The sequence below is a fragment of the Protopterus annectens genome, chromosome 2.part0, assembly GCF_019279795.1.
Source record: "Protopterus annectens isolate FY-2018-M chromosome 2.part0, PAN1.0, whole genome shotgun sequence".
Taxonomy (NCBI): domain Eukaryota; kingdom Metazoa; phylum Chordata; order Ceratodontiformes; family Protopteridae; genus Protopterus; species Protopterus annectens.
Genome location: NC_056728.1, coordinates 312,720,530 through 312,734,426, shown reverse-complemented (window position 1 = coordinate 312,734,426; position 13,897 = coordinate 312,720,530). Strand labels below are relative to the sequence as shown.

The window sequence follows — 13,897 nt, the reverse complement described above, 5'->3', positions numbered from 1 at the left end:
CCACCTTGCCTTCATCCACAACTCTGGTGACTGACTCAAAGAAGTCGACCAGGTTGAGCAGGCATGATCTACCCTTCACAAAACCAAACTGTGTGCAATCCAGAGTTTGGAGATTCCCTATATCCTTGTTTATTAGGTCCATGATGATGCATTCCATAGCTTTGCATATCAGACTTGTCAGGCTAATGGGGCGATAGTTCCCAGGGTCTGTAGTCACTCCTTCTTTGTGGAGAGGGATAACTGAAGCAGTGCACCATTTGATAGGGACAAAGCCTGAGGTGAGGCTGTGACTGAACAGGGCACACAGGTGAGGCCAGTTCACTCTGTAGTTCATGTAGAACAAAGCCAGGGATATTGTCAGGTCCCATAGAAGCTGTATTCTTGGCCTTGGACAGTGCTGTTTTAACCTGTGCAGCAGTAATACTGGGTGCCTGGCAATCTACTGGTATTGTGATTGGTCCTTTGATGGGGGAGAGAGGGTAAAGTTGGCACTGAATCTGTCAGCCAGTATATTGCCAACATCTGTTGTCTCGGTATAGGAGGTACTATTGTGCAGTAGCTCAGAGCAAATCTGGGTATTGCCATGTAGATTCTTTACATAACTATAGAAGGCCTTGTGGTTGTCTTTACTATCTGCTGCAATTCTGTTTTCATAGCTAGCTTTATATGATTTGATGAGGGATCTCAACTTTTTGTTGAGGCTGATAAGGGTTTTTTTTCAGACTTGGGACTTTACCTTATTCTGCATCAGTTTCCTTGTTCTGTTGTAGAATTTGTTTATGGCAGGGACCACCAGATTGGCTTCCTTTTTTTGGAGAAGAGCGTCTTGCTTCTATTGGGTATGGGGAGATCCATGCATTTGTGTACGTGTTCGTACAGTGCATTGGTGTATGATTCAGTGGTTATGCAACTATTCTCCATTTGCATGGGTGATGTGAAGTTAGATACCTTTGTTTTTAGGAGCCCAAAGTTAGATTTGGAGAAGTTTTTCATGGTGGTTACCTTTGCAGGGGGGGGGGGGATGTGGATTTCCAAGGTGATTAGTTTGTGGTTGGATTTAACTAGGGAGGAGTTGACTGCTGGTGTAGAGCAATGGTCGCCCATGTTAGTAATGACCAGGTCAAGGATGTTGCTACCTCTAGTGGGGATAAGAACGAGCTAGTCCAGGGCATTGGAATTAATGAATTCCAGGAAATGTTGGGCAAGTATACTGGTACATGAGTAGTTTTCCCAGTTAATGGAGGGGTAGTTGAAGTTGCCTAGTATGAGAGTGTTAGGTTGGACCCTAATATTCTCCAGGGTGCTTAGGAATGTGGAGTGTGAGTCTTAGGACGTAATTGGGGACCTATAGCAGGCTATGACCAATGTTAGCTGCACCTGAAGTATCTCTGATGCATTATGTTGGACTACCAGTCTGGAGGTGTGTGCATCCTTTATGAATATGGAAACACCACCGCCTTTGGAGCTTCAGTCCAAGTTCTGGGGCTGAAAGGTGTGGAATGAGTTATAGCCTGATAGTGCAGGGGTGCTTTCTGCTGCCTTGAACCAAGTCTCTGTTACAGCACAAATGTCGATGCTCTCCATTTTAAGGAGTGCGTCGAGTGAGTGCATTTTGAGATTTAGACTTCTAGCGTTGAGCAGCATGACCCTCTGATTGCATTTCTTTGTAGCTGTTATGGTGGTAATTTGGTATTTGGAACACAACCAAAAAAGGCACTATAGGGGTGGCAAGTGCCTTAGCCAGTATCCGAAATCCCAGGGGTGACAGATGCAGGCCATCTCTGGCAAAGCATCGAGGTCTGTCAATCATGTCATCCCAGGCAGACAGATACTGGTTCCCCTTAGAATGACACCAGAAACTTATCCAATTGTTGAAATCAATCATTTTCTGCTTGCACTGTGGTATCATTCTGAGTGATGGTAGGAGGCTGCTCAGGGCTAGGCTCATACCCGCCTAGGCAACATAATCCGAGAGCTCCTCTATGTCTCTTTTCATGTAGTCCAGGGCGGTACATCTCAGGTCATTCACACCCACATGTACAATGACAGAATCATATTTGTACCTGTTGTTGAGGACCTGAGTGCGTGCGTTATGTGGCAGATCCTGACACCTGACAGGCAGCTGACTGTTACTTTCTCCTTATTTCAACCTAGTGAGTGGGACATCAGTGTGCCTCACTATTGAGTCACCTATGGCTAGTGTGTTGGACATGCTGTTTTGCCTTCGGGGCTTTGGTTGAGTGGCACACTGTTTAGGAGAGTTATGTGCCTCATGATTAGTGTTGTGTTGTGGTGGTCGAGTGCATTTCTGTCTTGGAGATCTCTGCTGTTTGGGTAGATTTTTATTGAGAGCCTTCACGAAGGTGGGTGTGTGGTTTGTGTTTTTATGTGAAGGCAGTGCTGGTGTGTGTTCTGGAGGGCTATGTGTTCCATGTGGTGTGGTGCAAGTGTTGACCTTTAACTCCTGACCAGCTATTCCAGTCTTGGCTGAAGAGTGCGTGGTTTCCAGTTTGGATATATTAGTGCATCTCTCGCAAGTCTGAGTGTTGGGACGTAAGAGGAGAGGGTTGTCAGTGTACGAGGCAGTTGCTACACTGCCTCAGGATGCCCAGGTTCACCAGGTTAATAGGAGAAAGCACAGGGAACTGACCTTTAGACATGCTTGGAGGGGTGGGCATTAATAATAAGTACTGGAGCTGTTTCCTTGTAGAATGTTTAGTGCTGGTAGCACTTTTGTGTGTTACAATAACTGCTACGAGAAGTCTTGTAAAGTGCTAGATTAATAAGCTTGTAAAAGTGTAGGAGACGATAGAACTAGCAGATCTAAGGGACAAATTGAACAGCAGAATTTTTGGTACCGCTCAGAAGCTTACAAACAGTCCTGGATACAGCAAATCTGTAGGCTACCTAGTGCTTACCACTCCCACTGATAAGCTAGAAGGCTTTCTTCCGACACAGAAAGGCTTGGGGGTTCAGAAGCTTACAGTCCTGGATACGGCAAATCTGTATCTGGACTTGACTAGTTATAGGAAAGGTGGGAAACAAGTGCAAATGTGGGCTTTTAAACCAGAAAGTTGAACGGGATAGAAAAAACTGACCAAACTGCCAATAAACTACAATTTCTGGGTCAGAAACCACTCCTTTTGTGGTAGATAGGCTACCTAGTGCTTACCACTCCCACTAATAAGATAGAAGGCTTCCCTCCAACCCAGAAAGGCTTAGGAGGCTCAGAAGCTTACAAACAGTCCTGGATACAGCAAGTCTGTATCTGGACTAGACTAGTTACAGGAAAGATGGAAAACAAGCGTAAACACAGGCTTTTAAACCTGAAAGTTGAAAGGGATGGAAAAACTGCCCAAACGGGCAATAAACTACAATTTCTGGGCCAGAAACCACTCATCCTGTGGTAGATAGGCTACCTAGTGCTTACCACTCCCACTGATAAGCTAGAACACTTCCCTCCAACACAGAAAGGTCTGGGGGTACTCAGAAGCTTACAAACAGTAATGGATACAGCAAATCTGTATCTGGACTAGACTAGTTATAGGAAAGGCGGGAAGCAAACTTAGAACTTTTTTTTTTGTTCTTTTTGCTTTTTTTTTTTTTTTTTTTACAGAAAAGCAGCTAAAGCAGAAGTAAAAACAATTCAAATGCAGTGCAAGCTAGAGTACTTGAGTGTGTAGCAATATTAAAGCAAATACAATTTAAATAAATGCAATTAAATAAAAAAATGACTAAAAAGAAGTGCAGAAAGCAGTAAATTAGGGAAAAATCAAAATGGAGGCACTTTGAGTATCAGAAAACAATGCCAGCAAATATATATATATATATATATATATATATATATATACATATATATATATATATATATATATATATATATATATATATATATATATATATATATATACATATGTATATCTATACAAAATTCAGTCAAGCAAAAATTAAGACAGTGCAGAACTCTGAACAGTTAAAAAGTGCCAAAAAATATACTTATCAGCTCTACATTTTCAGATTGTTTGAGAAACACATGCAGTCAGAACACAAGGAGATTATAGCAATGGTATGCAGGACTTTATGGAGAGAAGGTTTTGTTAAGGGTTTGTCCACAAGAGTGTAGACCACAAGAACATTCTTAAATATAAAGTAACTCGCCTGAAGCACATGTGCTAAGACCAAAGCTTAAAATGCTTAGAATAACAGATAAATTTAATTAGGCTACTAACAAGCAGTATTAAATGTAGCAGAATAAAAGCACTCAAACACTTAAGAGCACACAGCAAAAATAAGGTAATAAAGTATGAAGAATATAATTACAGTAAAAGCAGCTGAATAAAGTGTACAATTTTTTTTAAGTGGAAAGACAGGAAGCAGAAGTGTTCAAAGTCAAAGAAGCAAGGAGGCAGTCCTGCCCAAATAATCTCACTGCACTATGTTGAGTGATCAAATGAGATTGGACAGGGGCAGTGACCAAGATCAGAATTAGAGCAGGGATGGGCAAATCCAAAGCCACCAAGTTTTAAGACTACAAGAACACTTCAGAGGGAGGGTGGGGGGGAAACAGTGCACACAACAGCAGCAAAGGACAGAAACAGTACAGCAAATATATAAATAATAAAGCGAATATACAGCTCAGTGCAAACTGAGTTGCCAAAAGTGTACTTATCAGTTTGGAATATCAGAAAGATTCCAACTCTGCTCACAGTCAGGAGAATTCAGCTGTATGCTATATTAGCTCTGCACAAATTCACAGAATGTAGTTTGTATTGGAGGTACAACACAGACTGAAAAATTAATGCACTCATAACAGGCTTTAGGCAAGCAAACCATGTGGTTGCTGGGGCCCCCAGCCACCGCAAGTTATCTTATTTTTATTATTTGTAACATGCTTATCAAAACAACAAAATCTAGTACAGCAATCTTGTGTGATTAATAAACCAAGTGGGTAATAACTTTTATTTACATCTCCTTAAAAATTCAAAAAGATCTCAGCTTATAGCAGCAGTGTTTTGTCAAGTAAAAGACTTTACAATTTAATTAAATGTTTTACCACCGACATAGTGCTCCTGATTTAGTTAAACCTTGCTGGTGGACAGTCTCTTCACTAAAACTAACATCATAGCCTCATCTTTATGCTCCTGGAATAATCATGGCTGCAGTGGCCCCTTAATCAACATCGATTGTGAGGTGCCCCCACTAAAGCTGCTGCTGATTTGGGGAAAATATATAGGTTCATAGATTAGTAGGTTCATAGATTAGTACTAGGCTAACTGCCCTTTTGGGCAATTTGAAGCCTAGCCAGTTACCCAATGTGAGAATCAAACCCAGCACCTTGTGTCTTTAAGGGGCTGGACATAGGTGAAATGGTGCCCTAAGCACTGCCTACTGCCCCCCCCTCCCACACACACACATCCCGTGGGCTCCAGTACTCCCATCTGCTGCTTCCCCAGCTCTACATTACTTTTTTCTCCATTTTCTCACATTTTGCCTTACTCTTTTTTTAAGAATCCATGATTTTCTATATACTCTGAAATGCATTTTATTTTTTTCTTTTTGTACCACTTTTTCCTCCAATGACAGCTTAAACAGAAACTATGATTAAGGCAATAAATTCAGTGTTGCTGTTCAACTTTAGTTTCCTTGCATTTTAGAACATTTTCCCAATCTTTTAATCAAATGGTGGCCTGGAAAAAATCATGAGTCAGAAAAGAATTTCAGTCTTACTTTCTTTAAAAAAAAATACATAAGTTGTGCCCAAGCGTTAATCTTCAAAGCTGACAAAATAATAGCTCACAATAAACTAATAATACAATTGTTGTAAGGACCCAGGAATTCTTTCTGGGAATACTACCTGCCTCCCTATCCCCCCAAAGAAAAAGACAGTCGCTGCCTGTGTATCCCTCTTATTTTAGATTGGGATGAAAGCGGAAGTTCAGATGATTATAGCAGAAATAGCCAGGGAATTGTTATGGCTAGGCTTGTATAGGCCCTAGGGCTGATAGCCTAGTACCAACCTATGAACCTATATTTAGAGTTGTTGTAATGTATCATTGCTACAACTAAATGCCAGTAACTGTGAATGTCCTTCTGTGAGATGGGCCAACATAGTCAGGTACACAGGCCTGTCATAATGTAAAAGCACTGTAACTAGAGTTCAGGCTGTGTATATTACCTCTAAAACATGACAACATTAACTAAAAGGTTGCTTAGGAGGGTTGGTATTAACAGGGTGATACTTAGACTGGGGCCGTCAACTTGGGTGGGATGTTGGCATAATGGTTAAGGTGTTTACCTTACAAACACAAGGTGCAGGGTTTGATTCTCACATGGGGTAACTGGCTAGGCTGAAAATGTCCCACAAGGGCAGTTAGCCTAGTACTAATCAATGTACTAATCAATGTAATCAACATTTGCTGGGGGCTCCAAAAATGCTATCACCGGCCCTGATCCCACCACAGTTACGGGTATACTGTCACAGCCTTCGTAATTAATGCTGCCTGCTTCCCACGTTTCCATGACAGTGGGTCAAAACAGATCCTCATTTAATGTCAGACTGGGTCAAAACAGAACCCAATTTAATGCCATACTGGGCCAAAACAGATCCCACATTTAATAGAAATTTGCATATTTGCAAAACATAAAAGAGTAAAAAAGTTAGTTTGATAAATACATAATGGGCAGTGCTGTTGAAAATAATTCATTTTAAACAGAAAGGAGTATAAAACGTCTTACCTGTGGCGTGTGCACTTGAACCAGTTCAGTATATCTGTGCAGCTCGTGTAATAAACCTGATCAAATGGATGAGCATAGGATTCCTGTACTGTCACAGAATAGCTGAGGGGAAAACACAGAAACAGCGTCACTATTCAGAACTTGCATTTTAACTCCTTCTGCATCTTTAAGACAGTCACAAACAACTGGCTACCCAGTGTCCATTTCATTTTTTTTAAATGAAAGAGTATATCAGAAAGTACTGTTACAATAAGTGATGATACCTATTCTGAATATGCAAACATACCAACAGAGGGATATACAAATAAAAGTAAAAAGAAGGATGATATTCAGTCACATAAATTATACAGAGAGCATTATGATCGGGTCGCTGATCATAACCTGTTTATATGTTCTAGATATGGAAGCCAAGAAATTCACTTCAAGAGCAAAGCTCAAGAGATGAATATTTTGGCATCTATGTTGAGAACACATAATTAAACTTTATGGTCAAAGACCGAATCATACTTCTTTGTAGACTATGGAGCTTTGTGTGTTCCATATACTACTAATTACAGGGAAAAAATGCTAAGTGTTTCACTGGCTTTTAAAGCCGTAAAGCACTTAGTCAACACTGTCAGAAAGACAGTGAAACACAGTCTCTATGTTTACACTCACTTTGCCATGTCTCTCAAATGTATAGATTTTTGCCTTATAAGTTTGGTCTGGTTCCTCATAAAATCTTTGGTCTACAGACAAATTGCTGAGGATTGAATTCACTAAATAATGACATGTACTTGAGTTTTAAATGTTGTCTCCTTCAGAAAATGCAGTTGTAGCTTCTTTCTAAGTTTATGAGAGGAAGGGACACCCTATCGGTATGGACAGCAGGCAGAAACAAATCTGTTTTTTATTCTATCACGGTTTTCAGCTGGTCAGTACCAGCACATGTGACTGCCTAGCGTGAGATCCAACCTTAACAAGTTAAGTGACAGGTGCTTAACATCAGGTCTAGTAAAACAAAATTGAGGAAAAACTGCCAAAAGAACCACAAACACATAAAATCAAAAGAATGCACTTTGGAAAGACAGTCCAGCATTCAACTGGGTCAAAACAAACTTTAATTTCACCAAATAAACAAACACAGAACATAAACCCATAAACGTATCACCACTTTTCCGTCCCCATATAAGACTTCTTCAGATGTGAGGACCATAATGAAAAATACATCCTTATAACCTAGCATCAGGTCTAGTGCTGTAGTAGTGCTTAACTGATTTGTTTTTTTCTGAATATCGAAGTGCAATTGCAGCACTCCATCCACTACACTATAGTTAGCTTCTAAACAATCTTCACGGAATGTAATTAAGCATACAGCTTCTGAAAAAAATGCATTTTTAATGAGAAGTAGGATATGGAATGTACTGCTGTAATACCCCAGAAAGTAAGATGTATGTGTCCTAGAGTGTTGTGGGACGCAGGAAGATTGGGGCAGTAAGGTGCTTTTTACTAAGATGGATGCATTTAACAATGCTCTGAATAAATACTGTGGCAGCAAATGTATTCCAAGATGTTTTCAATAGTTGTACAGAAACACATTCAGAATGAAACTATAAGAGAGGTAAAACAAAGAGAGATAAAAGAAAGGTACTAAAATAAAAGAGTTGGATCATTGCCAGAAATCTGAGGGAGTTGTTTAAGAAGAAAAAGTGACAAGAATGAGAAAAACACTGACATCAAATGTACAGTTCAGCTGGAAGTGGTATTAATGTTTACAAGATGACTATTGGAAAATACTAAAACTGCTAAATTGGAACATTTTTAATTTAGAAACTGCATCAAGGTGGTGGTATCTTAATTACTTTTATGTTGTTTGTGCTGACTTAAACCACTAGGTTAGATTAAGCCAGGCAGCATAACATAAAGCAAAATAAATAAATAGACACTAATATAATGATAGTCTGCAAAAAATAAACCTTAAGAAAGATCACACTATTGCTTTAAAAATGCATGGTCTATATGAAAAAAGGAACCAGATGAGGTCCTATGTTAAACAGATACAATATGTGTCATTGCTGTGCACCTGTAATGAACTCAGAATGACATAAATAGAATGCAATAGTTTATTTGCTTGCTAGAACTCACCCACATCACACAAGTGTTTTCAAGTGTTACATTATAGCAATAACCCACGCCTGAGTGTGGGCAATGTGGGATTTACCCACGGTTGGCGTGGTTTGGTCCCGAGGGCGAAGCCCGAGGGATCAAACAAAGACAACCGTGGGTAAATCCCACATTACCCACACCCAGGCGTGGGTTATTGCTATTATACTATGACATTATTTAAGAAAGGAAATAATTACTTTTCTTAAATAATGGCATTGTATAATGCCTCTTTGCTGCCCTTCTGCAGCTGTCTGGTATCCGCGGCAGTTCTGATGTACTGCGCATGCCTACGCAGTACAACAGAGCTGTGGCCAAAAGCAACGGAGAAAGCAAGATCTCTGTTGCTTTTTACTGTTTCGCTATGTTAAATGGGTTTAACATAGCGAGACTGCTTTAAAATAAACAACGGAGATGTCCGTTGCTAATTTTAAAGCTGTCTCGCTATGTTAAACCCATTTAACATAGTGAAACAGTAAAAAGCAATGGAGATCTTGCTTTCTCCATTGCTTTTTTTTTTTTTTAAACCTGTCTCGCTATGTTAAATGGGTTTAACATAGCGAGACAGCTTTAAAATAAGCAATGGAGATCTCCGTTGCTTATTTTAAAGCTGTCTCGCTATGTTAAACCCATTTAACATAGCAAAACAGGTTTAAAAAAAAAAGCAACAGAGAAAGCAAGATCTCCGTTGCTTTTTACACACTGTGTCACTATGTTAAAGGAGTTTAACATAGCGAGACAGCTTTAAAAAAAGCAACGGAGATCTCCGTTGCTTTTTTTAAACCTGTGTCGCTATGTTAAACTCTTTTAACATAGCGAGACAGTGTTTTAAAAGAGACTTATACTAATGGAAAAAGTCCGGGCGACCGGACCTTTTTCCATTAGTATAAGTCGATTTACAATGTGCACGCTGGCCAATCAGCGTGCACGTTTTGGAATATTAATGGGGGGTCATGGTATAATCTGCATTTATTACCCAGACAAAAATTACATTAAAATATTTTTTATTTTGACCATTTATTTCACTTTTGTCTGGAATTATTGCAGAATTTTGAAGATGTAAACAAGTCCACAAGTCATCAACGTTTTAAGGCATGTAAGGCAAGAGAACTGTATAGCATTTACAGATGGACTTAATCTAGGTCACTGGCATCTGTTTCTTTAAGTAAGAGAGATTAACTCTTGGTCGAGATGCAGCTTTATTTTGTTCCCTTACATGGGAAGTTAGGTGCACACTTGTTTTTGGATATAGAATTCTTCAGATTGCTTGGTTTGTAGTTTTATGAAACTGTTACTTTTTTATTTTAGCACTGCAACACAGCTGAGTTTCTACAACTATTTAAGCTGTTTTCATGCAGCTGTTAAATGATGGCTTCTTTTTCAAAATTCAACAGCTGTGTCCTGCAGGGAAAAAAAAGTGATAGGAGGTTCATAAGGGATAAGAGAACCTAGACCACATCCCCTACATGTAAATAATCTCTTGGGCAAAATATTTAGAAGTGTAACAAAGTAACTAAAGCTTTGAAATGCTAAAAATCATTAAGTCTTAGAGTTTATTGTCCCAGTTTTTACTTGCACAATGTGTGGCTTTAAACAGACAATTTAACAAGACCAGTGTTCCTGGATCACCCATAAAAGATGCATTTGTATATAGTGGATCTTAATTAGTCAAAAAACTGCACTACAGCTAATAGAGTATAAGACACCCTGAATTACTCCTATCTGAGATATTCTTCTGGGTAGAGGTTCATATAATTAGGCAACTGTAAGCCCATAGGCAGCACATGTATGACTTCTGGTATTACATATTAGCAGACATCTCTGTAAGAGACAACAAATTAGATCCATGTGACCCAGTGCAGCCTGCAATGGTAGTCCTCAGGTAAACACAGGTACAACTCGTAGCAGTGTAAAAGACCACTGCTGCATCAGGCACATAAACTATGGTGTTGGGGTAGACAGCTTTTACAGTTGCAAGCAATCCACCTACAGTACCAGAGGAACACGTGTCAGCTAGTCACTAGTGGACCAGATTAAGCAAATAAAAGCTTACTTTCATGCCATGTGCAGCAAAACATGACTAAGGCATGATGGGAACAATACCCAGAACAATAGCAGAAGGTAAAATGGCTGTCTGTAGTAAGCTGATGCTATGCACATATTTCAGAAGGAGGAGGCAACAAGAGTCCATTTGTTCAATAGTAACATCATTGCAGATATACATCCAGGAAATGCAGTGTATCTGACTGCCAGGAGTAAATGCAAGACATTAGTGATTGACATGCTAATGTACAGTTCCTATCATATGCATTAAAACATTTAGAATGCAGTAACCTTATGTATTTCTTCTTGTCCCAAAGACAGAATATACTTGGTGTTAGTATATATAAAGTAGCAGGGGTCTGGGGCACAGCTCCCCAAGTCAGGAGAGTAGACAAGTGAACTCCAGCAATAATGCTCTTGCAGCATTTTGCTTTGTTCTCAAATGTCTAGACTTTTTAAGAAATGTTGCTCTTTCCTATCCAGACTATCAACCACAACACCATCACTTTTCTGTCATAAGCCACAGTATCCAAGTGCCAAGTATGAGTAGCTACCAGATGACCCCTCTCTGTCTTGGCTCTTTACCTTCCCTCTTGTTGAATAGTGCTGAATGTGTTTACTACAAGACTATTCAGCCAGAAGGGTATGGACCCAACCCCTGGAGGACTATGTCAGCTCACACAAGAGGTGCCCTGAAGAATGGAAGTCAGAATGAGACTAGAGTAGCATCCCAGTAGCCTGAATGACAGTGGCATAAGTGAAAAACTCTCCCCAAAACAAATGCATAAACATGGTTAAAGAAGAAAGCTGCCAATTATGTCATCAGTTACAAACAACTTACTGCTAAGCTGTTTACCCCATTAGAATTATATGTTCCCTGACTAATGAGTCCTCCTACCAATATCTGTTCTCATTTTCCACAACGTTGTAGTTCTGTGGCTTTTTAATAAACTTTTTAGATTTTTTTCTTCATAACAATGAAGCCCTAACTGATGCATTATTACAACCAATTGTTTGTTCTATCTTCTGCTATATGACAAGATTGTGGCTCCAAGTTTCACCATGTAGTCTTGGCTGTGATTCCTTTAATCCTTACTAAAACACTATGCAACTCAAACCAAATCATTTAACTAGAACAGTACAACTGGCTCATCTGTAAAAAAAAAAAAAAAAAAAAAAAAAAACGTATGGACTACCTGGCTAACAAAATTACTTTTAATAAAAGTATTCTGTAAGTCTGACAGCTGTATTTCTAACAGTATTACTCAAGTTAAACATGAATCTATTTTATAGATTTTGCCTCTGTTTACATAGCAGTGAAACTGTGACACATTCATGTGGTTACTGTGTATATTCTTGGAAAACATCTAATCATTTTCTTCTGTTAAAAGATATTAATTAATATAATTGCTGGCTGCCAATAGATAGGTATTTATAACTGTTTGGCTACTGTTTTCCAAATATCATAAAGTACTTGAGAAAACAGTTTTCTTCTGAGAAATATTTGGAGGGAAAATGCAATCTTCTAAAGAAAAAAGAATAAAACAAGAAGCTACCTACAACAAGGGAGAGCCAAAATTAATCTAAAGCACTTACTTTCAGAAACCAGATATGTTTTGTAGTAAAATGAAGAATTTCCTGCAAATTAAAGTGAAAATTATAACTGTTTTGTGAATTATACCAAGGTTAATTCCATACAAGTATCGGCACACATTCTATTTTCATACTTAGGATACTGGCCTCCTGCCTCTAAAGAGATTGTCTCCACCTCTTGAAACCTGCAACAGATTGACCTAATGTGAGAGTTGTGAAGGCCAGTCCCAGTCTATCAAATACTCGGCAGAGAGTCTGAGAACTGCAGTGAGATGCAGGAAATGTGCCAGTTCTAGCAGCCTTGGGTAGTGCGCTGGCATTATGACAATCCTGAAACTGCATCATCTAGTTTATGAATCCATACAAGGAGACAGCTAAAAAAATCATTCTGGCTAGGTGACAACTGACCACCTGCAACACCAAGGTTAAGCAGATGGACAACAGCACAGTGAGGTACTACAGGCATAAAGCAATTCAGTCTTTACAAGTGTTATATGGTGATAAAATGCTAAACAATATTGTTATCTTTCCATAAAATGTTGGACAATTAATCTAATTTAAAACATGTGGCATCGTTGAAATTAAACTCCTTGTATTTTGGTGTGTGTGTGTGTGTGTGTGTGTGTGTGTGTGTGTGTGTGTGTGTGTGTGTGTGTGTGTGCGCGCGCGCATATATATATCTATTGTCTCTTGTCTGTGTGTCTGTGAATCTCTGTGTTTAAGTACCAGAAACCATTAGAGTCCACACTACAGTATTTAATTCAGCAATTATAACATTATAGCAGCAACTTATTTGTAAATGCCAGTGCCATTTTATCTTAATTGATTTTAATGATGCTACTGTGATTTAATGTGATCATTTGTATGGAATTAAAGAAAGAAATAGCTGGACCTCAAAACTGAAGGAAATAAAAGTATCCTCCCACATTATTTGCCAGTTCTGAATGAGAATATTAAACACTAACAAAATTATGAGCTTGCATTCACCAAATTAAAAATTTCCTCATAATGTCCCTGACATTCAGTATTTTTATTTAGGATTTTTAACACATTTTTTTACAATATCTAAAAAGAGACAAATCCTGATTTGAAGGTGATTTGGTATGGCAATTGTGAAATTTCATTTTGTACTGGTAGCATATTTCTAACTTGGGTATGAGAAGATATAACTGCTATGCTTAAATGACAAATGTCATTGCTGAGACTGGTTAAAATACTGAAGATCATGAAAAGCTGGACTACATACTTCTAAGTAAATGCTGTCTCATAATTTTTGAGTTTTCAGTTCTTTTGCTTGTCTGCAACATCATTTACTGAAACTCCAAATGAAAAATACTGTGTCAACTAATTTAAGAAGAGTACTAACTTACTTCAGTTTTTACTA

General features: G+C 38.8%; 1 protein-coding gene across 1 annotated transcript in view; it reads right to left on the bottom strand.

The window, feature by feature from the left end:
• The window catches only part of MEGF10 (multiple EGF like domains 10), a 973,700-nt gene that overhangs the window by 677,672 nt on the left and 282,131 nt on the right, over positions 1-13,897 (bottom strand). Inside the window, exon 3 of the mRNA XM_044060794.1 lies at positions 6,736-6,837. Coding sequence (XP_043916729.1) covers positions 6,736-6,837 — 102 coding nt within the window. The remainder of the gene's footprint in view (positions 1-6,735; positions 6,838-13,897) is intronic.